We start from the raw sequence: 25656 nt of genomic DNA, 5'->3' as shown, positions 1-25656 counted from the left end.
GCGGCCCCATGGGATGGAGGCTCGGGGCGGAACCGGGCGGGGCTCGGTGAGGGGACGGGACGCCGAGGCGCCGCAGACTTTGGATCCGGCGGGCCCGGCCTTCGGGGCGGAGCAGCCGGGCCGGGCACCTGCGGCGGCGTCGGTGTCGGCGGCGCTGGGGGCCGGGCGCTCGGCGCGACCCCCGCGCGCGTGGTGGTGCACAGACCCGCAGAACATGGCGCCGTGGACGTTCTGGCGCTGCTGTCAGCGCGGCGTGGGCTGGGTGCCGGTGCTCTTCATCACCTTCGTGGTCGTCTGGTCCTACTACGCCTACGTGGTGGAGCTGTGCGTGTGTGAGTATCGCGCGGGCGCCGGCGGGGCCGGGCCGGGCCCTCCTCGCCGGCCCGTGCGCTCCGCGGCCCGGCAGCCCGGCTGGGCCCCGAGCGAGCAGCTTCCCGGCGCCCGCTTTCCGGGGGACCCGGGAGGGCTCCGGGGCCGGGCCGGTTGGTGCGCGGGCGGGTGTGTCGCAGGGGCGGGTTTCCCAGGGGTGTGCGCGGTGGGTGTGTTGGGTCGGTGCGAGGGCTTCCTGGGAAGTGCATTTCGGAGAGGCGTGTGTTAACGCTGTGCGGGTGTGTGTCTGAGAGGGCTGCGGGTGTGTTGCATAGGGCGGTGTTGTGATTTATAGGGCCGGGTTGCGTTTCGTAGGATTGTGTGCGTGTTTCATTAAGGACGTGTGCGCGTTTCGCAGGGGTGTGTGTAGTTCCTAGGTGTATGTTTTACAGGTGTGTGTTTCTTAGGTGTGTATGTATCCTGCGTGAGTCAGTTACCTGGGTGTGTTTCGTGGTTTCACGGTAGTGTGTGTCTCAGAGGTTCTTTGTGCCTCCCTCCCCCCGTACTTTTTTATTTTTCTTTTTTCCTACTTCTGTTAAAGAAATCTAGGTGGCTTTTAATCTAACCTGTGCGGTAGAGTGTGGCCTTCAGGTCAGTTACAGTCTGGGGAAAAGGCAGCCGGTCTTTTCATCCTCTTCTGCTGGAGTAGGTTAGCCCTAGAAAAGAAATTAATTCACTGCCTGACTCTCGAACGGTTCCAAAGTTTACTTAAGTTCGAACCCAGTAACTTTCACAGAATATTGTAAAGGAAGATTGGGACAATAGATATCTTCATTGTTTGGGGATGAGGTTTTTTTTTTTTTTTTTGGTTTTAGCTATTATACAGATTTACATTTCCTTCATCCCCAAACTTTGAGGTATTGTTTATTTCTTTCCTGCCATTTCTTTCACAGCTAGTTTCTCACCTTATTCCTCAGAAGAAAGGAAATACATTGCAGGGCGCTCCAAGGATTAAGATCATGACTTGAATGGGCTGTCCGAAAATTGAAGGGAACTGATTGCCAATCAAAGTACCTGGGGTTCCTGTTGTCTGTGGGAGTGACTAATGGTGGTCTACTAGTCTTCCAGTAGTTTGATTTTTACACTGACCTTCTTCAGGTTGCTTTGTATATGTCTGTCATATCCATTTTTCCTGAAAACTTAGACCCAAATGGCAGGTGAGGCTGTAAATGCAATCCAGACATGCCAGAATGAGCTAGTCATTCTCCAGACTAAGTCCACAGTCATCTGAAAAACTGCTGTTAAATGGCCTTTTTTTTTTAATTAATCAATTAATTTACCTTTTTTTGGGTCACACCTGACAATGCACAGGGGAACTCCTGGCTCATGCACTCAGGAATTACTCCTGGCAGTGCTCAGGAGACCATATGGGAAGCTGGGAATTGAACCCGGGTTGGCCGCGTGCAAGGCAAATGCCCTACCCACTGTGCTATCACTCCAGTCCCTAAATGGTCTTTTTATCAAGCCCACTGCACCTCACTATATTGGGTGGGAGCTGCATTTCCTGCTTACAGGGATGAAACTCTGGGCCTTGTATCTGCCTCTCCCTGGCCCATTCAGTATTCTCAAAAGCCACCCGAGATGGCTGTTGATTATCTGAATGAAATGAAAAAAAGCTGTACTTCCTGTTTCTATTTCTCGGTATCAGGACTGCTCTGACTATGGTTCTGAATTTGCCTAGCTCTCAGATAACTTGGTTAAAATGGAGTTGTGCACATGGAAGAGAATATTTTGGCTCAAAATTTTGAGGGTAGGTTTTTGGTTTAGCTTTTAAAGTGAAAATTGTATCCATTACACCCATGTCTTTTCTTCTTTTCTTCTTTTCTTTCTTATTTTTTTTTGAGGTGGGGCCATACCTGGCTGTGCTTAGGGTTTACTTCTGGCACTGTGCTTTAGGGAAATCCTTGCAGGGCTCCAGGGACCCACAAATGGTAGTGCTGGGGATTGAGCATGGATCAGCTGAGTGCAAGGCAAGTGCCTTACTCACTCACTCTCATATTAAAACTATACTTTAAACCCTAGCTTTGGACCAGAGTGCTAATACAGTGGGTAGGGCATTTGCCTTGCACGTGGCCAACCCAGGTTTGATCCCAGCATCCCATATGGTTCTGCAAGCACCACCAGGAGTAATTCCTGCGTGCAGAGTCAGGAGTAACCCCAGAGCATCGCCAGGTGTGATCCAAAAAGACAAAAAAACCCAAAACCCTAGCTTCTTAAACTGTGGCGACTATACAACTTAAGGTATAGATAGGGATAAGTAATTGAATGTGGATGTCACAGAAACATTTGCAAGAGTAAAATGTCTCACCATAACCAGAAATTTACTTAAAACCAAATGTGTGATGAATCCAAGTTGTTTCTGGTGGCACTCACCTGAGCCCTATTGAATTCTTTGGGCAAAAAAAAGGGTCATGAGTGGAAAAAGTTCAAGAAGCCCTGTCTTAAACTACTTACATTTGTTATGTCTTCATAAGTTCAGATCCTCACACTGAAATATACAGACATAACTTTATAGGAGCTTTAAACTGAAATGTGGGTTTTAAAGTTCTATTTTAATAATTTTATAGAGTATGTTTATCTTCTGATAATCCTTATGTAGATGAGCAAGAATCATAATTACATCTTTTGTTTTATCCTCAAATCGTTCAGGGTCAGATAATAGCATCATAAAAATTTCTTTGTCCATGCTTTTATTTAATTTAATTTTGGTTTTGGTTTTTGGTCCATATTCAAGTTACTCCTGGCTGTACACTAAGGAATTATTCCTGACTGCCCTGTGACTATATGGGATGCCTAGGATCGAACCCTGGGGCCAGCAATGTGCAAGACAATCATTTTACCCACCGTACTATCCCTTCAGCCTCAGAGCCGATGCTTTTAAAATGAACTACTAAATTCAGCTCTGGACATGTAGGATTGGTGATCTTATGTATGATCTACTTATATAAAGTAATTTTCTTCTGAAAGGTGCCAGAAATCCCTAAATGTCTCAGACAAAGTTCCTGGCAGTAAGATATTTGAACAAATTCCACTCTGTCCCAGCCCCTTAACTTTCTAATTTTGTGATCTTTCTCCATCTCTGTCTCTCTCTGTCTCTCTCTCTCTCTTCTCTCTCTCTCTCTTTCTCTCTCTCTCTGTCTCTCTCTCTCTGTCTCTGTCTCTGTCTCTTTCTCTTTCTCTAACTCCATCTCTCCTCCACCCCAACACAAAACATACACATCTATCTTGGAGGAATAAAAAGGTAAGCATCTATGTGGGCTTAAAAGGTAAGCATCTATGTGACCATCTTAAATGTTACCCCTCAGAGGGGTAATAAGAAGTGTTAATATTGGACCTAAAGGTCCAAAGACCTTGATTTTAAATTAAATTAAAATTCTTCAATTTTCTCCCCAGCCAGTATTTAAATATATGTGATTTTTGTTCGTTTATTTTGGGACTGCACAATCAGTGCTCAGAACTCATATATGCAATACCATGGAACTAGCCACGTTCATTGCAAGCGCCTTAACCCTATACTCTCAGCTTAGATGAATTTAATTAAGTGTAAGCTTGCCAACTTTTTCACTTTGGTCAAGATGGTTATTCAGTAACCGGGGTTACTCTTGGTTGCATTTCTGTACCCTGCAATGCCTATATGGGATCTTAGCCTTCCTCATACGGAGTATGTCCTCCATCCCTTTGAGCAATTTCCGTGACCCAGGAAAGTTCTTTTCAAGGAAAGTGTTAATTTAAGTTCCTAGGGTTTTATTGGAACCTCTTTTTAAGGTCATTTGGAGCTATTGTTATATAGCATTCTGTTGGCAAAGTTAGGTTACATTTACTCAAAATGAAAATTCAAACAGAAAACATTAGAAAGTAAGAGAAAAGTTGTTTCTGTGTATAGATAATATGATAGTATATGTCAGAAAATTTAAGACAATAACAACATCATACAAACCAAGAAGAATTAATAAAATGGAAGGTTGTAAAAGTAACCAACAGACTGGGGAAATACCCCCAAGGTCACACCCAGTGATGCTCAGGGGACCAGACCTGAGCACGCTGCAGACCCAGATCTGGTCCCCTGAGCATCTCTGAGTGTTACCCTTGAAGCATTCCAGCACTGCTTAGAGTGTTCCTGGACTCCCCTTGAGCACCACCGGGATGCCCAGGTCATCCCCACCTCACAGCTCTGCTTCTGTTTCTTTTGGACTTACATGAACCCTGTTGACCAGGTCTCCAGGAGGGGCCCCAGAGCAGTCTGAGCAGTGTTTGTGAGGATAATAATAACACAATAATAGTGAGTAGTGTAAGTGGGAAATAGTATAGAGATTAGGGTGCCTGCCTGGCATGTTTCTGACCCAGGTACTTCCAGGAACCTGGCCCAGGTATTCCCCAGCACTGCAGGGCCAAGCAGCATCACATCTTGTGCTGAACCAACAGCCCAGTTGACCAAGAATCACTGCTTGGGGACACCCCATCCCGCCTCCATCCCAGTAATAATTTAAAAAATAGAATTCACAAAAACCAAACTGATACATTCTCTCACTGAATGTACTTGCAGTTATACACACAAACACACACACACTATATATATGTGTGTGTGTGTATGTGTGTGTGTGTATATATATATACATAACAATGATTTAATTTAAAATTGTGTTTGAACATATGTGTTTGTAGTCAAAAATGACAAAGCATACTTAAAGTAACTAAAGTAAAGGCCCTCCCGTTGATCATCGATTTGCTCGAGCGGGCCCAGTAACGTCCCAATTGGAGACTTTGTTGTTACTGTGTTTGGCATCAAAGCATACTTAAACCGTAATAATGCCAAATCTTTCAGAGGAAGACATTACTGCACACCACTAGAGCAGTACTGAAGAGAGTGCAGAGGGCTGACTTCATGCTTTATGTGTAGGTCTGGGTTCCATCTCAGCATTGTAGGGTCCCTGGAGCACTGTCAGACTAATCCCTGAGCCCTCCCGTTGATCATCGATTTGCTCAAGCGGGCCCAGTAACGTCTCCATTGGAGACTTTGTTGTTACTGTGTATGGCATATCGAATACTCTCGGTAGCTTGCCGGGCTCTCCGAGAGGGGCGGAGGAATCGAACTCGGGTCGACCAGCCTTAAAATAACCTCAGAGCCCACCTCTGTGGGCCTACTCACTTTCCTCCCCCAATATGAAAAACAATTGGTGTGGCCACTGTCCCACTCCCCCAGTTCAAACACACACAGTAGTAAACTTGAACAAACAAGCATTTTACACTTTTTGTTTGTTTTTAGTTTTAGGGCCACACCTGTTAATGGTTGGGGTTTACTCCTGACTCTGCACTCAGGAATTACTCCTGGCGGTACTTGGAGGACCATACGGGATGCCGGGGATTGAACCTAGGTTGGCCATGTGCAAGGCAAATACCCTACCTGCTGTACTATTACTCAAGCCCCTATATTTCACTTTCATGAACAGAATAGCTCAGTTCTTCAAATTTTTCAGTTCTCCTCAAATTAATATTTAAATGAACATTAATCTCAATAGCTGTTAATTCTCTAGCCCTGTACTAGTTGATCTTAAAGGTCATATGGAAAAACAAACAAGGCAGTCAGGAAACTTGTGAAGAAAAAGGATAAGAAAGGCAAAACTCTGGACCAGAGATAGCACAGAAGTTAAGGAATTTGCCTTACAGGTAATTATAGCTCTGAAAATTGTAGAATTCAGGTTAGAATCTGCATGTTAACCCCTCAATCACTGCCACATATGGACCTCTGAGCCCAGAGCCAGATATGACCCCCCAAAAAAGTAAAGAGAAACTATGATATTTTAAAGCCCAAATCCTCAATAATTAAAACTTTGAGGGTGGGATTGTATATAATTCTTTAGTTTTTGCTGTGTACCTATAACTGCTTTTAAAAAAAAGTATTGTGCTGTAGAGAGTGGGCTGGCTTTGTATGCTGGAAGCCTGGATTCATCCCTCCCACCATATGATCACCTCACTGCCAAGACTGCTTGCTGACCCCTGATGTGGGACTCATCTCTGCACACAGCTAGGTGAGACCCCAAACCTAAGCCAAAGTCACGGTCATGGTCCTCCCGTTGTTCATCGATTTGCTCGAGCGGGCCCAGTAACGTCTCCACTGGAGACTTTGTTGTTACTGTGTCTGGCATATCGAATACGTCATGGGGAGCTTGCCAGGCTCTGCCGTACGGGCGAGATACTCTCGGTAGCTTGCCGGGCTCTCCGAGAGGGGCGGAGGAATCGAACTCAGGTCGGCCATGTTGGCTGCATGCAAGGCAAACGCCCTACCGCTGTGCTATCGCTCTAGCCCCAAGCCAAAGTAAAATAACTAAAAATAAAGCAGGAGTATATTGCATAGACTTATACATTAGCTAATAGAACAGAACATCCATGTAAGCCGACTGTAATTGTAGGAATTTTTATTATGATAAAAATTAATATCTAACTGGAAAAGATGGGACACCTCGATATTTGGTAAGAGATTAAATTGGTTCAAATTCAAACCTTATTGCAAGATAAACAATAAATGGATAAAAATATTTTGTATTTTAAATGTTTGGCAAAGGGTACGAAATTGTCATTTCCCCTTCACTTGAGAACTATAATGTTATTTACTGTATGTATTTTGACATTCAGTCATCCATTTGCTTTGTGGTGTTTAAGATTAAGTTAGAGAAGTAATGTCCTTTTACGTATAAACATTTCAGTATTAGTCCTAAGAACAAGAAGGTCTTAGTCTTTCCAGGCTGTTTTCTAACCGTAGACTGGATGGGTATTGAACAAATGTTCTCAGTGTTCTGGGAGCTGGCAAGTACAAGATCAAGGCACCAGCAGCCTCAGTGTCAGCTGAACGCCTACTTCCTGTGGTCATATTTGCACTTTCTCCTCCCATGGTAGAATGTGTCTCTTTGATAAAAGTACTAGTTTCAGTATAAAATCCCTTTTGTGAACTCCTCCTTCATCATCTTAGTACTTCACAAAGCCTCACCTCCTCAAACTGGTCCTGAGATGTAACCTGAATTTTTTTAATAGCAGGCACATCCAGCAGTACCAGGGTGAGGCAGGCACTGCCAGTGATGTTGGTGTGCAGGTTGTGCTGGTCTCACCACTGGGCGTGCACTGCTACTCAGCTGGGGTGCAGGGGCCATCACAGCTGCAGCAGGCAGTACGGGACATGTGCCAAGGAACTGGTATGGGCCTCACAATACTGGGCACTTGGGGAGATATCCCTGGACCCTAACATGAATTTTGAGGAACCCCCACAATGATCAGTAGTAAAACCTTTGTGATCTGCCTAGTTCTTCCATTCCGTAAAGGTACAGTTTGTCTTTATAACCAAGAAATGTTCTTGGAGACTCAGATACACCAAATGGATCTACCTCCAGGGACAAACTGGCTGCCCAGCCGTGGCAGGTGACAGCTTCCAACAGTGAGAGTGGAGCTTTGGCTTTGCTTCACCACACTGAGTCAAGCCCTTCCAGAGCAGGCTGCCCACAGGAATGACACAGCCCCAGCAGTGCCCAGTGAGGCTGTGGCGGCTCATTGCTGTTTAAGTTCTCACTTCACCTGTTCGTTTCCTCTCGCTTGCACTTATACTCCAAATTGTCTTTCCACCTGACGCCAGAGGAGTACCTTGATATTCTTTCTATATGAATGTTGTTCTGATTGTTTGCACCTAGTCTTCTTGGCATATATTGACATTTCTTGCTGGAAACCATTATTGTGCCGATTGTCACATGGTGATTTTTCTAATTCTGTGCTCTTGGCTATACAAGTTAGAATTCTGTAAGAACTTTTTCTTCACCACTTGCTCATTGATTCACATTAACATACATTTATGGATTTGAATTTTTGAAAACTTCTTTTAGGCCTCCCAGCAATATTCAGTGCTAGGGCCTGGGGATGTAGTACTGCTTGGGCCACGCCAGCAGTAATCAAGAGTCTCCTGTGCTGCACCTTGTGAGGAGCTGGGGACAGTGTAGTGCTGGGGATTAAGTTGGGGCCAGCTGTATACAGAAATGTGCCCTAATCTCTTTACCATCTTTCCAGCCTCCATGGATTCTTAATATGTGGATTAGTCTTATTTTCTAAAAATGTCCTGGATTTGTCCAGTAAGTTCCCCATCAGTTTGGTTGCTGCATCTCTTTGACATGTCCATCACTTTGAGTACTTTCTTTCAGACACAAAATTTTTCAGGCTGATCTGATGGCTCTCTTGCCCTTGGAGCCTGTCATTTCAAAATGGACGAAATATGAATGTAAAAAAAAAAGGGATTTTTTTTAAGTACCAGAAGAAAACATTAGTGAATGATCTTACAGCCAGGTAAAAAGACTGTCCCACCAAATAAAAAAAAAAATAAGTAATATAGGTATAATAGTATTGAAGTTTATGGTGTTGATGTACAAAGTTTTTTTTTTTTTGATAGAAAATTTATTTTCAAATGTATCAAATTTATCATCCAATATTCCATTTATAAGATACACAACTGATGTTTTGAAACTTAGTATTAAACAAATAAAGCATAGCAAGCATAGCAAATATTTTCTAAGATACCATTTGAGTAGCCACATTCAAAAAAAAGATGAAACTAGATCAAAGTATCATACTTTATAAAAAACTTATTCAAAGTGGATCAAAGATCTTGGAATTAAACCAGAATCCATAAAATACAATGAGAAAAATATAAGCAATTTTCTCTAAGTTTTGGATCTCAAGGGTGTTTTCAATGGTATGATTCCATTGGCAAACACCACAGAAACAAAAGTAAATAAGTATGATTATATCAAATAAAAAAGTCTCTCCATGGCAATATAAATGGTGGCTAAAATTTTTTTTTTTTTATAATTTATTTATTTATTGAATCACTGTGGGAAAAGTTACAGAGCTTTCGGGTTTAGGTCTCAGTCATGTATATACCAAACACATTTCCCTTTACCAATACTCATTTTTAACCCCGAACCCCAATAGACCCCCACCTCCCACCCCTCCCAATTCTTGTGAGGCAGATGAGTTCTAGTTAATACTCTATCTACTTTGACTAGATAGATTATTTCGATAGAAGATGCACAATTATTGTTTAGAGTTTACGACCCCCCCCCCCTAATCAGACATGCTGAAACAGCGTTGTGAAATGATTTGCTTTCTACAACTTGGTTTAAGAATAAAATGAGGTCGCGCGGCCGCGATAGCGGCAGCGTGGTTTTGATTTCCTGCTTTTTTACTTATTGACCCTGGAAGAATTTCTATTAAAAGTTAGCTAGTTAAGAGATTGGTTTCTGTGCCCTGGAGTCGTGGCCGTGCCGGAGAGCCGCTCGTGGGGGGCAGGTGGCGACCTCGGTGGGGCGTGGGGGACGGCCCACAAAGCCCCCCTTCCCATGAGGTCCCCGCCGCTCCCCCGAGCCCGGCTCAAACCCGCTTTCCACAAGGCTCCCGTGCGGCCGCCATCTTTCTTTCCAGAGAGGAGCGGGCGGGCTGGTCAACGCCCTTCCCCCTCCGGGCAGGCTTGGTGGCGCGGATCAACACAAGTCCATTTGCTTTTCTGCTCCAAGCGGATGTACAAAGTTTTATACTCTACCAGCATCAAAGTGCCTGTGGTACACACACAACATGATACTCACACAGCCACTACCCCCAGCTGTTAATCAGTGTTTTCATGCAAGACCAAAGGTTTATCATTGTTTTTTTCGTTGTTGTTGCTGTTGTTTTGTGGGGGAATCACACCTGGCGGCAGTTCTCAGGACTTATTCCTGACAATGCACTCAGGGATCACTCCTGGTAGAATCAGGGCAACCATATGGGGTGATGCCGGGGAAGACAAATGATTTATCCACTATCCCGTTGCTCTGGTCCCTTATTGCTTTATACTGCCTGTTCCCTCATCTTTCTGCATATTCCACAGATGAGTGAGATAATCTGTTTTTTTGTCTTCCCTATGATTTATTTCCACGGGACCCTGGTGAGGACAGCCAGGCGCGGGGGCAGGAGACTCTGCATTGTTCTCTTCCGGGAGCTTGGTTTTATAGTCTCTGGATCTTGGCTGTTGATGGGATTACGAGGCACCAGCGGCAGTTGGTGGGTGTAACTGCCTAGCTACTGGAAGATGAGGTATCTGGGTGAAAGAGGCCCAGTCCTGATCCGAGCAGGCTTGAAGAACTCAGCCCCAGGTCCCGCACGCCTGGGTTCCTCTGCCGGTTCCTTCATGCGTGAGGCTCGTCCGAACATGTTGAGAGTGGTCTGGCAAGCTCCCCATGGCATATTCGATATGCCAAAACCCAGTAACCATGGTGGGTCTCATTCCCCTGACCCTGAAAGAGCTTCCTCTTAGCACTTGCTAAAAAATCTCAGCGCTAGGATTAATGGAGATGTTACTGGTGCCTGCTCGAGGAAACCGATGAACAGGATGATAGTGATAAGCAGTGATGCAGTGATGATTTATTTCACTTAAGGTGATGCCATCTAGGAGCCATTCACATTGTAGCAAATTACATGATTTTTTTTAAGGATGAGTGTGAATTGTTTGCAGGAAAAATGAAATCAAAATGACTACAGACATGAAGATTCTTATTTTTTTCTTTTTCTTTTTGGGTCACATCCCGGTGATGTATAGGGCTTACTCCTGGCTCTTCACTCAGGAATTACTCCTGGCAGTGCTCGGGGAACCATATGGGATGCTGGGAATCAAACCTGGGTTGGCCGCGTGCAAGGCAAACGCCCTACCCGCTGTGCTATCGCTCCAGCCCCAGATGTGAAGATTCTTACACTTACAAATGCAACATAAACCTCCTTGCAATATCAATATTGCTGCACAGAATACTCAATACTGCAGTGTACTGTCAAGATACAGGCTTATACATGGGTAGGAGAAGTAATAGAATGCTGCGAATCCTGTCATGGATTCAGGGGAAAGCAGACAGGTTTACTTTACACCCAGGAATTTCACTATCAGGAATCTGCACTGAAATAAACTGCTACAAATAACACATGCATAAGGTTATTCATTGCCACATTATTTGCAACAGCATAAGATTGGAGGTAACCCAAATGTTCGTCAATAAAGACCTGATTATATTACTGGAACACCCACACAATAGAATACTGTGCAGTCCTTGAAAAAAAACAAACAGTGGTTGTCTCTGTGTTTTACTGTGTAGTGATTCTGAGGATATGTTACAAGAAAAACAGCAAAGTGTAAAGTAGGATTTAAGGGTGAAGGGTGGGCCTCAACCAGCAGTGCTCAGGGGCTCTTCCTGGCTCTGTGCTCAGTGATCACTCCTGGTGGTGGTCAGTGGACCATCGAGGCTGGTGATCAAACTAGGATGAGCTACACGCAAAGCAAATGTCTTAGTCCCCATACTATTTAACGCTACAAATAATTGTTTGAAGGAACAGATTAGAAATACTTGCTTATTTTGCTGAAAAATAGTGAAATTTTACTAATGAAAATGGAGTGAGGAAGTAATGAAAGCCAGGTCTTTCTGAATATGTATATAATTTTGACTTTTAAGTGTTTTGTTAAGATGCCAAAAATTGAAACAGAACAAAAAATTTTAAATCATGAGATTTTGTGCAGGTTATATATATAATAGATAATTACTTCAGTCTATATTTAATTTTTGTGAGGAGAACCTTTCAAGCAGTGCTCAGGGCCAAGGGCTACTTGACCATTGGTACTGGATGGTTTAATTCTGGGGCTCAGACTCAGCACTGCTTGGGCTCTCCAATGTTAGATCAGCAAGGCCACCTTGGTAGTGCTTGAGGGCATCAAGGGCCACACCTAGTGGGTTCGGGGAAGCCATGCATTGCTGTGTGTGGAACAGGGTTCCAAGTCCTTAACCCTTACCTGTCTCCCTAGCCCCTTGAGTGCCTTTTTATTTTGTTTTGTTTTGGGGAGTCATACCTAGTGTTGCTCAGGACTTAGTCTTGACTCTGTACTCAGGAACCACTCCTGGTGGGGCTCAGGGGATCATACGGGGTACCAGATTCAAGCCCAGGTTTACCATGTGAAGGCAAGCACCCACCTTCTGTACTATAGAGCCTGCAACCATTTTTGTTTGGTCATGGTGTATGATCTTTTTGATGAGCTGTTGGATTCTATTTGCTAGTATTTTGTTGAGGATCTTTGCATCTATATTCCTCAGGAATATTCATCTGTAATTCTCTTTTTTTGTGGTGTCTCTGTCTGCTTTTGGTATGAGGGTGATATTTGCCTCATAAAAACTGCACATCTCCCATCCTAAACGAATCCTCCAACCATCATTGACTTAGTGATCCCTTCTCTATCCCAGCTGCCTTCTCCCCCAGCTCATGAGTCAAGATTGCAACTATGGGGCAATATTCCTGGCCCATGTGTCTACTGCCCTTGGATGTCAGTCTCATATTATGTTATTTTATATTCCACAAATGAGTGCAGTCCTTTTATGTCTGTCCCTCTCTTTCTGACTGATTTCACGTAGCATGATACTCTCCATGGCCATCCACTTATAAGCAAATTTCATGACTTTATCTCTCCTAATAGCTGCTTAGTATTCCATTGTGTAGATGTACCAAAGTTTCTGTAACTAGTCATCTGTTCTTGGGTACTTGGGCTTTTTCCAGAGTCTGTCTGTTGTTAACAGTGCCGCAATGAACGTATAGGTACAGATGTCATTTCTACTGTGAGTTTTTGCATCCTCGGTACATATTCCCAGAAATGGTATTGCGGGGTCATATGGAAGTACAATAAGCACAACTTCTAGTTTTTTGAAGGACTGTTCATATTGTTTTCCAGAAAGGCTGGACCAGTCGGCATTCCCACCAACACTGAAAGTGTCCCCTTTCCCCACATCCACGCCAGCACTGGTTACTTTTGTTCTTTTGAATGTGTGCATGTACTATCATTCTTGCCCCAACTTTGAGCCTATCTTTACTCTGACTATTCAGATGTATCTCTTTTAGGCAGCAGAAAGTTGGATTCAGTTTTCTGATTCATTCTGCTTCTCTGTGTCTTTTGAGTTCAGGTCATTGACATTGAGTGAACTCATTGTGATGAGGGATTTATTGACATCATTTTGTGGAAATTGTGCTCAATTGTAAGAAATTCCATTAATGATTCTTGAAAGCTGGTTTTTTTTTAAATTTATTTATTTATTGAATCACTGTGGGAAAGGTTACAAAGCTTCCAGGTCTAGGTCTCAGTCATGCAAATATCAAACACATTTCCCTTTACCACTACTTATTTTTTTACCATGAAGAACCCCAATAAGACCCCACCCCTCACCCCTCCCAGTCCCTGTGAGGCAGATGAATTCTAGTTAACACTCTATCTGCTTTGATTAGATTCATTGTTTCATTAAAAGATTCACCACTATTATTTAGAGTTTACCCCCCCCAAATCAGACATGCTGAAAAAGCATTGTGAAGTGATTTGCTTTCTACAGCTGGGTTCAAGAATTAAATGTTGGTTTTGGATTTCTGCTATTTTACTTATTGACCCTGGAAGTATTTCTACTGAAAGTCAGATAGTTCAGAAATTGGTTTCTGTGCTCTGGAGTCGTGGCCGTGCTGGAGAGCCGCTCGTGAGGGGCAACTGGTGGCCTCGGTAGGGCGTGAAGGGCGGACCGAAATGCCCCCCTTCCCATGAGGTTTCAGTCGCCCCCACACCCCCGGCTCATACCTGCTGTCCATGAGGCTCCCATGTGCCCGCCATCTTTCTTTCCAGGGGCCACGGCCCCAGAAGCACAAGGACTTAATGTAGAACCCGGAAGCTTGGAGCAGAAAAGTGAACGGACTATGCGTTAATCCTGGCCATCATGTCTGCCCGGAAGGGAAAGGGTGTTGCCCCATTTGCCCTCTCTTCTCTGGAAAGAAGGATGGCGGCCACATGGGAGCCTTGTGGAGAGCAGGTATGAGCCGGGGTTGTGGGGGCGACTAAAACCTCATGGGAAGGGGGGCGTTCCGGTCCGTCCTTCACGCCCTACCGAGGTCACCAATTGCCCCCCGCGAGCGGCTCTCCAGCACGGCCACGGCCCCAGAAGCACAAGGACTTAATGCAGAACCCGGCAGCTTGGAGCAGAAAAGTGAATGGACTATGCGTTAATCCAGGCCATCATGCCTGCCCGGAGGGGAAAGGGTGTTGCCCCATTCGCCCTCTCTTCTCTGGAAAGAAGGATGGCGGCCGCATGGGAGCCTTGTGGACAGCAGGTATGAGCCGGGGTTGTGGGGGCGACTAAAACCTCATGGGAAGGGAGGCGTTCCGGTCCGTCCTTCACGCCCTACGAGGTCACCAGTGGCCCCCCACGAGCGGCTCTCCAGCACGGCCACAGCCCCAGAAGCACAAGGACTTAATGCAGAACCCAGCAGCTTGGAGCAGAAAAGTGAAAGGACTATGCGTTAATCCAGGCCATCGTGTCTGCCCGGAGGGGAAAGGGTGTTGCTCCCTTCCGCCCTCCTCCCTCTGGAAAGAAAGATGGCGGGCACATGGGAGCCTCGTGGACAGCAGGTATGAGCCGGGGGTGTGGGGGGCGACTAAAACCTCATGGGAATGGGGGCGTTCCGGTCCGTCCTTCATGCCCTACCGAGGTCACCAGTTGCCCCCCACGAGCGGCTCTCCAGCACGGCCACAGCCCCAGAAGCACAAAGACTTAATGCAGAACCCAGCAGCTTGGAGCAGAAAAGTGAAAGGACTATGCATTAATCCAGGCCATCATGTCTGTCAGGAGGGAAAAGGGTGTTGCCCCATTCGCCCTTTCCTCCCTGGAAAGAAAGCTGGTTTTGAACTATGAAGTTCCTAAGCTTGTTGTCATGAAAATTTGTATCATCTTGTCAAATCTGATAGAGTATTCTGGGTGAGGCATTCATTTCATTCAACTGTTTTAACTGTAACCTACTATTCTCTTCTGACCTGTAGAGACTCATTTGATAGATCTGCTGGATTTCCATTGTGTGTGAAATCTTCTTTGATCTTGCTACTGCAATGTTGTCCTTCTGCTTTGGCTTTTGTCATTCTGATTGCAACATGTCTTGGGATTTTTCCATTTGGATTTATTTTGCTGGAACCCCTTGGACCTTTTGAATTGTAGTGCAAGCACTCCCCAAATCTGGAAGAATTTCAAATATTATTTCTTTGACTACTGGTTCCTCATTAAATTTGCCTTGGGGACTCTGATGATTATTATATTGTTCCTCTGACTCATCCATACTTTTCTGGTTTGCTATTTATGTCTTTTGAGACTTTCTTCCTTCTTCTCTTAGCTTCTAGAGGTTTCTGGTATTCCATCTTGGAGCTCACCAAATTTTTGTCTTATCTGTTGTTACTCTGCTGTTGAGACCTTTCGTTGTGTTCCCCACCTCCCTTTTTTTATTAATTTTTTGTTCCATTGAGTTTTTTTTTTATTTCACCTGCCATCCTCTTCAGATCTGTCACTGTTTGTAGTTTTCTCAGCTCTGCTCTCCTGCTTTCTGTGGCTTGTTGACAAACTGAACCATTACTTCTTTGAGCTCATTAAGATCTGTATCATGGTGCCCTTAAGTCATTATCTGAGAGGTTATATAGCTGGTTAGTGCTGGCAGAGCCTTCTGGACTAATAGCTTTACTAATAGCTTCCCTCCTTGGGTTTAGTGGGCTACTACACAGCTTGCCCCATGGTGTCTGCTATGCACTGGAAGAACCTTTGTAGTTCACTTTAATGGGAGCACTCTGATTCAGACCCTAGGAGTGGTGAGTGGCACCCCAGGATTGTGGACTTTCCCTTTGAGTGCTGTCTGCAATGTGAGATTGGAGGAATAGAAGTCTTGTAAGTGTGGTTCAGTACTCAAGCAGTGGAAGAAGTTAGGGCTCCATCCAGTCCCCCACTTGTCTCTGTTGATTAGTTGAGCTGGAGAGATGATGTGAATTAGCAGGTTGGGAGTGTGGGTACTAAGATTGCCTTTCAGGCTGGCTCCCTGGTATGCAAGTTTTAAACTAATTTATGTGTTTTTTAGGAACTGATTTTTTTTTTCTTTTTGGGTCACACCAATGATGCTCAGGGGTTACTCTGGCTCTGCACTCAGGCATTAACTCCTGGAGGTGCTCAGAGGATGGGATGCCAGGGGTCAAACCCTGGTTAGCTGCTTGCACTGCAAACTTACCCTATCTCTTGTACTATTGCTCTGCCCCTGGAACTTACTGTAAATCTAAGAAATGCAAATAATAATGCCAAAGAAGTTACTTTTTCAAAGTTTATGATGTTCTGTTTGAATTGGAAATACAGATATAAATATAAATGCACACTACCATTACTGTCTAACTCAAAGGACTTAAAAGTAATGAAAACTAAAATAACCAATAGTTCCTTCAGTTCAAAGCTTGATTTTTATAGTATCATTAAAGAACCAGTGACCTTTGGAAAAAAGCTTGATGTTCTGTATGGGGGAAGGAGAGGATAGAAAGTATGGGATCTTGTACTAGACAGCAATACGTGCTCAAAAATGGATTTAGGATGATGCAAGAGAATACAGATGTCATTTGGAAGCTGTCTAGAATTTGAACATAAGAAATGTGTATAGCTTGTGCTGAGCCTCACCTGTGAGTGAATCTGCAGAATACCCAGGTATGTGGCACTTGTGACCGAAAACTCCAGGTTCAATAGAACCGGGAATGGGTGACCTTCCCCCATCTATCCCAGTTTCAGTAACTTGGTAGTTATGCAATCAAGCCACCTCTGACTGGCACCAGACAATCTCATCAATGGCCACGATTTAGAGAGACTCATTATAAATCTCTCGGAGGAGAGCATAAAATCACTCGCCATACCATGCTAGATGCCGCTCCAGGCTGTTTCATTTGGAGCAACCTGGAGGGGGGGTGGATGAGTTCCCTTCCCCACCCCAAGGATCCAGCCTCAGCAGCCAAAAACCCCAGAACTCAACCACTGCCATGCTCATGGCTCCACACACTTGGGCCAAGCCTTACCCTTGAGCGAACCTATTCCTGACATCTCGTACCTCACACCACTCATAGTCCAAGAGTAGCATACATTTGATGGGGTTTTAAATAGAAGGCAACTAATCTTACAGGGAAATATGTTTTTACAGATATATATGCATGTGTATGTACTCTGTGTGTGTGTGTGTGTGTGTGTGTGTGTGTGTGTGTGTGTGCGCGCATGCGCACAAGGCTCAACCTTTAACAATATGTTAGTAATCTCTTATAGAAGGGCTTGATGCCCCCTGCGTAAAATACAACGATCTTCATACACTTTCCTCTAAGGAAACTTTTCGGGAGCATTTTCAGCAGTTTGTTCATAACAAACAATACAAAATAAGTTATTTTGGTTCTGCTTTGGGATAGGGGTTAGGGTTCAGGATGGAAACATCCAGAATATGATGTTGAGGAGGTGTAATGGTGGTGAAATTGGTGGTTGAATATTAAATGTAATAAAATATTGTTAATTACTTCATAAAAATTAAATTAAAAAAGAGAAATGTGTATAGTTTATGATACTTTGGGAAAAAAAGTAAATTTCTTTTCCTCAAAAGGAGAAAAACTAAATTCACTTGCTGATGATTGAGTTGAACATTATACCAACATTCAACTCTAAAAATGGATAATTAAAGGGAAGTAAATTAAACTTTATGCTGCAGTTTAGAATAACTTTAAGGGCCAGGGAAATGTTTTAGCAGTAGCGTGTACAGCTTAAAGGTGTTAGATGGGCTCAGTCTCCAGTACTGCCAATAGACTGTCTCCATTTCTGTGCATCCCCAGTGAAGGGAAGGGTCTTTATAGAGCCAACTTAAAAACACGAGACTGTAGGGGCTGGAGTGATAGCACAGCGGTTAGGGCGTTTGCCTTATACTCAGCCGACCCGGGTTCGATTCCCAGCATTCCATATGGTCCCCCTGAGCACCGCCAGGAATAACTCCCGAGTGCAGAGTCAGAAGTAAGCCCTGTACATCGCCGGGGTGTGACCCAAAAAGGAAAAAAAAAAAAAAACAACCATGAGACCGTATAATAGAGGAGTTGTAGTGCTGTTTTATAATTACATGAAATAATGGACTCACTTCTGGATGCCTTAAATCATCAGATAAAGAGTTTGCAGGGAAGAGATATTTATATTCTTATAACATTTTACTCTGCAAAAATACTTTCAAAGAAAAAAAATGTACCTTTACTAGAGAGGTCTAGTGTGACTTTATCAAATAATCCAAATATTAACATCACTAATGGAACAAATTTAGGTGATGTGCATTACTCAGAATGCTTTCCATATGACTGGTCTTGTCCATTTTCCCCTCCAGCCCCCCCCTCCCCAATTATACTTCAACCTCTGAATAGAGTGGGGAGGGGAAGAAGTCAAGGGCATCTAAAGCAACAGTAGAAGGTTTTTATTCAGACCAGCATGTCCTACATTTCACAAGACCCTGGTCTCATCAAAAAGTCACTGTCTTCAAGGATTCTGGAGAGGTCGTTGTTTTTGAGACTCACTGAATCTCTGCATTAAAAATAATAACTTGGGCCGGAGCGATAGTGCAGCTGGCAGGGTGTTTGCCTTGCACATGGCTGACCTGAGTTCAATCCCCAGCATACCATGTGGTCCCCCAAGCACTGCCAGAAGTAACTCCTGAGTGCAGAGCTAGGAGTAACCCTGAGCATCACTGGGTATGACTGAAAGAAGCAAAAAAAGTAAAAATAAAAATAAAAAGAATAACTTGAGAGCTGGCTAGATAGATCAGTAGATTGAACACATGCTCCACGTGCAAGAGTCCTGGCCCAATCCCCTGCACCACATGTGGATCCCTGGGTGCCGCCAGGAACAATTCCCAAGCTTAGATCCAAGAATAGCTCCCAATGGGGGCTGGATTGATAGTACAGTGGGTAGGGCGTTTTGCCTTGCTTGCAGCTGACCCGGGTTCAATTCCCAGCATCCCATAGGGTCCCCTGAGCACCGCCAGAGTAATTCCCTGTGCATTGCCGGGTGTGACCCAAAAAAGCCAAAAAAAAAAAAAAAAAGAAAGAAAAAGAAAGAAGAAAAAAAGAGTAGCTCCCAAGTACCACAAAGTTTGGGCCCCAAACAAAACAGAACCAAAGCAGAATAACTTGAATATTATCAACAAAAAAACCAGTTTGCTAGAGGATGAGTGTTAAGACAACCAAAATGATTACTGATAGAAACTCTAAATATATTTTCTTATAGAGCTAAGTCAGGACTAGTAGGAAAAAATGACTAAATTTTGGATGTATGCAGTAAACGTGTGTGTATATATATAAATATATACACATACATATATACACACATATATATAACTATTAGGAATAGCTATCACATATCTTAAAAATTAAGGTTTTTCCATAAGCATATTACTGGTGGTGGTAGTGCTTTTATTGGGATTGCTTGCTGGACAGTATGGATTAAAGCTAATGAATAATAGGTGATACTCTATTCATCCTTTTGTGTTCTTGAGAATCAGGATTTTCATTTCAGGCAAAAGAGATAAGATAAAAATGTTATATGAGGGCCTGAGTGATAGTACAGCGGGCTGGGCATTTGCCTTGCACACAGCCAGCTGGGTTTGATCCCAGCTATGGTCCTTAAGCCCCTCAAGGAGTGATCCCTAAGCACAGAACCAAGAGTAAGTCCTGAGGCTTGACTTTGAATTAATATTACAAACTTGTGAAGTACTTTTCAAAAATGGTTTATGTAATGGTTTGCAGAATTGCATTCTCTGCAAGGTAGGCATCAAGACAAAGTGAGACACTGAAGCTTGTTTTGGAAACAGTGCAACCTATTTATTATTGGCACCAAGCAGTTACTGCAGCAGGAAGCTGCCCTTGATGGAGGCATTGGCTGTGCACCCGTGAGTTCTGCAATTTATGCGTAATAAGATTTCTTTAGTTAGAGCATTTCCTAAATAAATTTTATTACGCATAAATTGCAGAACTCACGGCTGCACAGCCAATGCCTCCCCTCCTTTTCCTAGCACAGCGGTAGGGCGTTTGCCTTGCATGCAGCCAGCCTAATGGAGCCAGGTTCAATTCCTCCGCCCCTCTCAGAGAGCCTGGCAAGCTACCGAGAGTATTCAATATGCCAAACACAGTAACAAGAAGTCTCACAATGGAGACGTTACTGGGCCCGCTCGAGCAAATCGATGAACAACGGGAGGACAGTGACAGAACATTTCCTGAGGATGTTGTAAATGCACACTAGCATTAAAGAGGCAAACTGGAGGCCTTTAGGTGATACTCTCCTTCATCTTTTTTTCTGCACTTTTTTGCTTATATTATGTATTTTTTGTTGTTGTTATTTGCAGTTCAAGAATTGCATGGCTAATTGCAGCATGGGCATGAGTTGCGGTTCTTGAGAATATGGTGGGAAATGAGCTTGAAAAAATAAACATTTAAATGAAATTTAGTGAACATTCATTTCTCATAGTAGTATTTTTTTCTGAGCCTTTGAAAGCCTCTGTAGCCTACCTATTTTAAGCGTGATTCTAAGACTTTGCATACAAAATAACTCAGTTCCTGTGTAAGGGTTTAACTCTTTGGCTCAAGTGAATACAAAGTGATGGAGTCAAGGTGGTCCACAGTGGCCAAGACCAGCAAGAAGAACAAAAAAGAAACTGCTCAACACTAACTCCAACCCCCCCAACCTCACCCCAGCATGAGGTTTGCATAGATATTTCTCTTCATTGTTCGTTCTGGGCTACCCCAGATGTTACCCCAGCTCTGCTCCTAGTTCAGGGCTTAGGAGATGCTCTGCAGTGGTGCTTTCATACCTGGATCAAATTCAGGGCTCCCTTGTGCAAAGCATGTGCTCCTTGAGCTCACTCCCAAGCCGTCTTATGTGAACAGCCAATAGACAATTGATTCAGGTCCCACGTGAGGAAGTATGTCAGGGCTGAGCACACGAATCAGGTTTCCCACAATATATACATGACAGCAGCTAGCCCACTCTGTTCTCCCCAATCCTACCACTGCACTCCAGGTCTCCTGCTTTGCCTGCAGATATCAGCAGTAACCAGAAATAACACCACCTACTGGAAAAGAAAAAGTTAAGGAGCTAATTATAAGATACTAAGATCTAGATTTTAAACAGCAGCAAATAATGTCAACACAAGTATTATACAAAGCCAGATGCTCAAATAGATAAACATACCCAAAAGCACCTTGAGACTCTATAAACATCTCAGGGAGTCAGTGATAACTCCTGAAATCAACCTTAGAGACAAGTAAGATTATAACTAATGCTATAGATCAGAAAGATGTGCAGTGGTTAGAGCACATGCCAGCATGTAATCAACCCGGTTTCGATTCCTGGCACCACATGGTCCTCTGAGCTTTACCAGATGTGTCCTTGAGGGCACATAGCACTCCTCAGCTCACCCAGATGGCTGCAGCATCGCAGGGTCTGAGCAGTATCACATCCTTGGACCCTTCATTGAACTCCCAGGGGGTTGTCTGAGAAGCATCATTCTTGGAGAATCAGAGGTGAGGCCCCAGACCTCCTGAGCATTGTTTGTGAGGTGCCTCCCACCATGACCCCCACCCAAAGGGGAGGGGAACGAATATTCTGGGTGAATTAACATGCATCAAAATAGAAACAAATGATTTTATTAAGGAGAGCAATGTTCTGAGAGCCATTTGATTCCACTAGGAAAGACAACCAAAGAACAGTTGATATCCCTTCATGGAGAGAGAGAGAAGGGAGCAGAAGCTTATTCAGAGAAATTAGAATTTAGCCAAATGTGGGGAAGCAGCCTGATATCTGTGTGTGAAGCTATTAGAGCACCTGGTTACCCAGTTGCAAAGAAACCTAATATCAGGACATCATAGTGAGGAGTTGAAGACAAGGAAGAGTCAAGGGGGCTGAGGGAATTTGTTATCCTCTGTTAGATGTGACTTAAATCACATATAAAGTTGTCCCAATCAGTCTTAGTCCAGCTAGAAAAGCCAAAACAAGAGTCAGTAGAAAAAAGGAAATATTGTAGATTGAAGTAAAAATAAATGAGATAGATCAAAAGATTTAAAAACAGACCATGAGCTGTTTCTTTGGGGTTTAGTTTGTTATTATTTGGGGGGCATACCTGGTGGTGCTCAAAGCGTAATTTACTCCTGACTCATTGCTCAGGGATCACTCCTAGTACTGCTCTGGGGACCATATGGGGTGCCAGGGATCAAACCTGGGTCAGCTATGTGTCAGGAAAACTCCCTAGCTGCTATAATCTTGCTCCAGCCCCAGTAAATTGGTTCTTTGAAAAGATAAAATAGATATTTATTCAGACTCACAAAGAGGAAATTCAAATAAATATGAGAAATGAAAGAGAAGATAAACTGTTACTGCAAAAATAGGGAATCAGGGACTGGAGAGAGAGTAAATCAGGTAGGGCACTTGCCTTGCACAGGGAACCCCAAATGTTATTTAACTGACTATGTGGCCTTGTTTCATGATACAATATAATGCTAAAACAGCAAAACAGACACAGAGTCAGCCTGTTTTCGGGGTGGGGAGGGGGGTGGGAGACCATAGCAGAGGTGTTAATATAAGTTCATCATAGTATTGATTGCATTGAGCCTATGGAGTCAACCAAAATTTGCCACAAAGGGCATCTGTCAGCATGTTGGTTGTCTTTTTTTTTTTTTGATGTCGCATCGATAGCACAGCAGTAGGGCGTTTGCCTTGCACGCAGCCAACATGGCCAACTCGAGTTCGATTCCTCCACCCCTCTCGGAGAGCCCGGCAAGCTACCGAGAGTATCTCGCCCGCATGGCAGAGCCTGGCAAGCTCCCCATAATGTATTCGATATGCCAAACACAGTAACAACAAGTCTCATGATGGAGATGTTACTGGGCCCGCTCGAGCAAATCGATGAACAACGGGAGGATGGTGATGGAATGAGGTACAAAAGAGGATAGAGGAGGAATGGGCTACCTAGCAGTGTTCAGGAATCATCTTGTTGCATAGTGGAACATATGGTCCACTAAGGAAAGGGGATTTAAACTGCAAAGTGGTGCTAGGTTATCTGAATATGCAGGCATTAGAAGTGACAAGTTTACCGTTGGTACTATAGCAATGTATCGAGATCAATTTCATGCTATTAGTTTATTCCTATTGATCAACTCTGAACCTTAACAAATAACCTCATTTTTCAGAAGTTCTAAAAGTATTTAATATTTTTTAAGTTGGCAAGATTAAATATGTATATATTAATATATAATGTGTATATATATATAAATTTCTTCAGTAAATTGGCATAGATAGAATGTACTTCCAACATAATAGTCATCATCTACATATGGCAGCTCCAGAGCTAATAGCGTATGCAGGGTTAGTGTAGTAGCTCTGTAACTTGGGTTGGTACATTAGATCTCCAACTCTAAAATAATGATTTCAATACTATTGTCAACCATGATGCCTTAATGAACAAAAAAAAAAAAGAAGAGATGAACATAAACACGTACTCAAGGAAGACATATGACAGTCAAGTAGGCATCTGAAAATGTTCTCATCATCATAGGTTATCAGAGAGATGTGAGTCAAAGCAAAAGTAAGATGTGAATTCTTAGTGGAACATATATCTGGCCTATATCAAAAAGGCCAGAAAGAACAGAAACAGTGTTGGCAAGGATGCAGTGAAAAAGGAGCCCTCCTGGACTGGAGTGACAATACAGTGGATACCTTACATGTGGCCAGCCTGGGTTCAGTCCCCAGCACCCCGTATTGTCCCCCAGTCACTGCCAGAAATGATTACTGAGCACCCCAGTTGTGACCCCCAGAAGCAAACAAACCGAAGCCCTCCTTCACTACAGGTGGGAATATAAACTGTTTGTCTCTATGGAAAATAGTGTGAAGACTTCTCAGAAATTTAGAGTTCCTTTGTGACGGAGTGATTTCAACCCTTGGCATTTCCCCCCAAAACACAAAAAACTAATTCAAAAATATATGTGCACACCTATGTTCATTGCAGTGTTATTTACACTATCCAAGGTACCCAATGACAGATGAGTAGAAAATGAAGTTGTTGTATATATACACAATGTAATACATTACTCAGCTCTAAGAAGAGATAAAGTATTGACTTTTGCTACAACTTGGGTAGAGCTAGTAAGGGTAAGAATTCAAGTGAAATTAGTCGAGGGAGGAGAACAAATACTGGATAATCTCACTCATCTGTAGTATATGTACTTAAAAAAAAAGTGTATCAGCAGCCTGATGGTGCCTTCAGGCTCCCTGATATCCCAAAATTGCCACTGTGACTCAGGCCAAACCCCAACAACTTGGGACCAAGTTTCTCGAGAAATAAAAAAGCCGAAAGTTAGGTATGTGTGAGTTACACCCACAAATGACCTTTGGCTCAACTATACAAACTCATTTATTGGCCTTGCTTCAGAGACCCATAAATAAATCTCGAAAGAGCTCAAGATCAGGCCATTTAAGTGCATTAACGGCTATGATTCAGAGACTACAAATGAATCTCAGAAGAGAGCAGCATGCTGCAGAATGTCTCCCAACACACACCAGACTGATTTCACTGGGGCACCTTGAAGGGAGGCAGGTGTGTCTCTCTGCCTGCCCCAAATGAACCCCAGCAGCCTCAAATCTCCAGAACCCAGTCGCTGCCATGCTCACAGCCAACCTTCACAGGCTCGTCCCAAGTCCTCCACGCATGAGAGTGAATCCGCTAAAAAACACAGGTATGCAGGACCAGTGTCTGGAAACTCTAGGCTTCATGGAGATGGGGATGGGCAACCTCCGACCCATTCTCCCTACCCTTCTAGTTCCCTGGCAGTCAAGGTGAAGAACTGCCTCTGGGCACCATTTAAGCACTTTTACAGCCATGATTCAGAGACTCAGAAGTGAATCTCAGAAGATAGCAGCACACCACAGAGATGCCTCTGAATCCTAAATATTTCAAAAATTTTAGAATTCCAGGAACACTCAGCCATCTCATACTATTCATAACAAGCAGTATAAAATGATCTAAATATCTGCCACGGGGCAGCGTGGGTTGTGATGGGAAAATTTGAAATAATGGTGGTGGGAAGGTGTAATGATGGTGGGATTGGTGTTGAAATGTTGAATGTAAACAACTATTGTGAACAACTTTATGAAAATAAAATTTAAATTTTTTTAAAAAAAAGTAAAGTGGAGTTCATGCCTGCTTCAGTCAGCTTAGTCAGTGGCTAAATAAATAGTAGTACTCCTACGTTAAAACAAAAAGAAAAGAGAAAAATGAATAGTATCTACTGACAGCCTCCTAAAGGACTTTGAATACAGAACTGAGGTTACCAAGGGTTGGAGATGGGTTCTTGCGGGGAGGAGGAAAGAAGTGAAACAAGTGGCG

General features: G+C 43.6%; 1 protein-coding gene across 3 annotated transcripts in view; it reads left to right on the top strand.

Annotated features, from left to right (window-relative positions):
* The window catches only part of ZDHHC20 (zinc finger DHHC-type palmitoyltransferase 20), an 83698-nt gene continuing 58042 nt past the window's right edge, over positions 1 to 25656 (top strand). For all 3 annotated transcript variants that reach the window (XR_008795027.1, XM_056132927.1, XM_056132925.1), the window contains exon 1: positions 1 to 332. Coding sequence is in view for 2 of the 3 variants with exons in the window: in XM_056132927.1 (XP_055988902.1) it covers positions 14 to 332 (319 nt within the window). In the remaining variant the exon portion in view is untranslated. The remainder of the gene's footprint in view (positions 333 to 25656) is intronic.

This window comes from Sorex fumeus, unplaced genomic scaffold (assembly GCF_029834395.1).
Source record: "Sorex fumeus unplaced genomic scaffold, SorFum_2.1 ptg000095l, whole genome shotgun sequence".
Taxonomy (NCBI): Eukaryota; Metazoa; Chordata; class Mammalia; order Eulipotyphla; family Soricidae; genus Sorex; species Sorex fumeus.
Note: the sequence above shows the minus strand (reverse complement) of the source record. Positions and strands in the feature narration are given on the sequence as shown.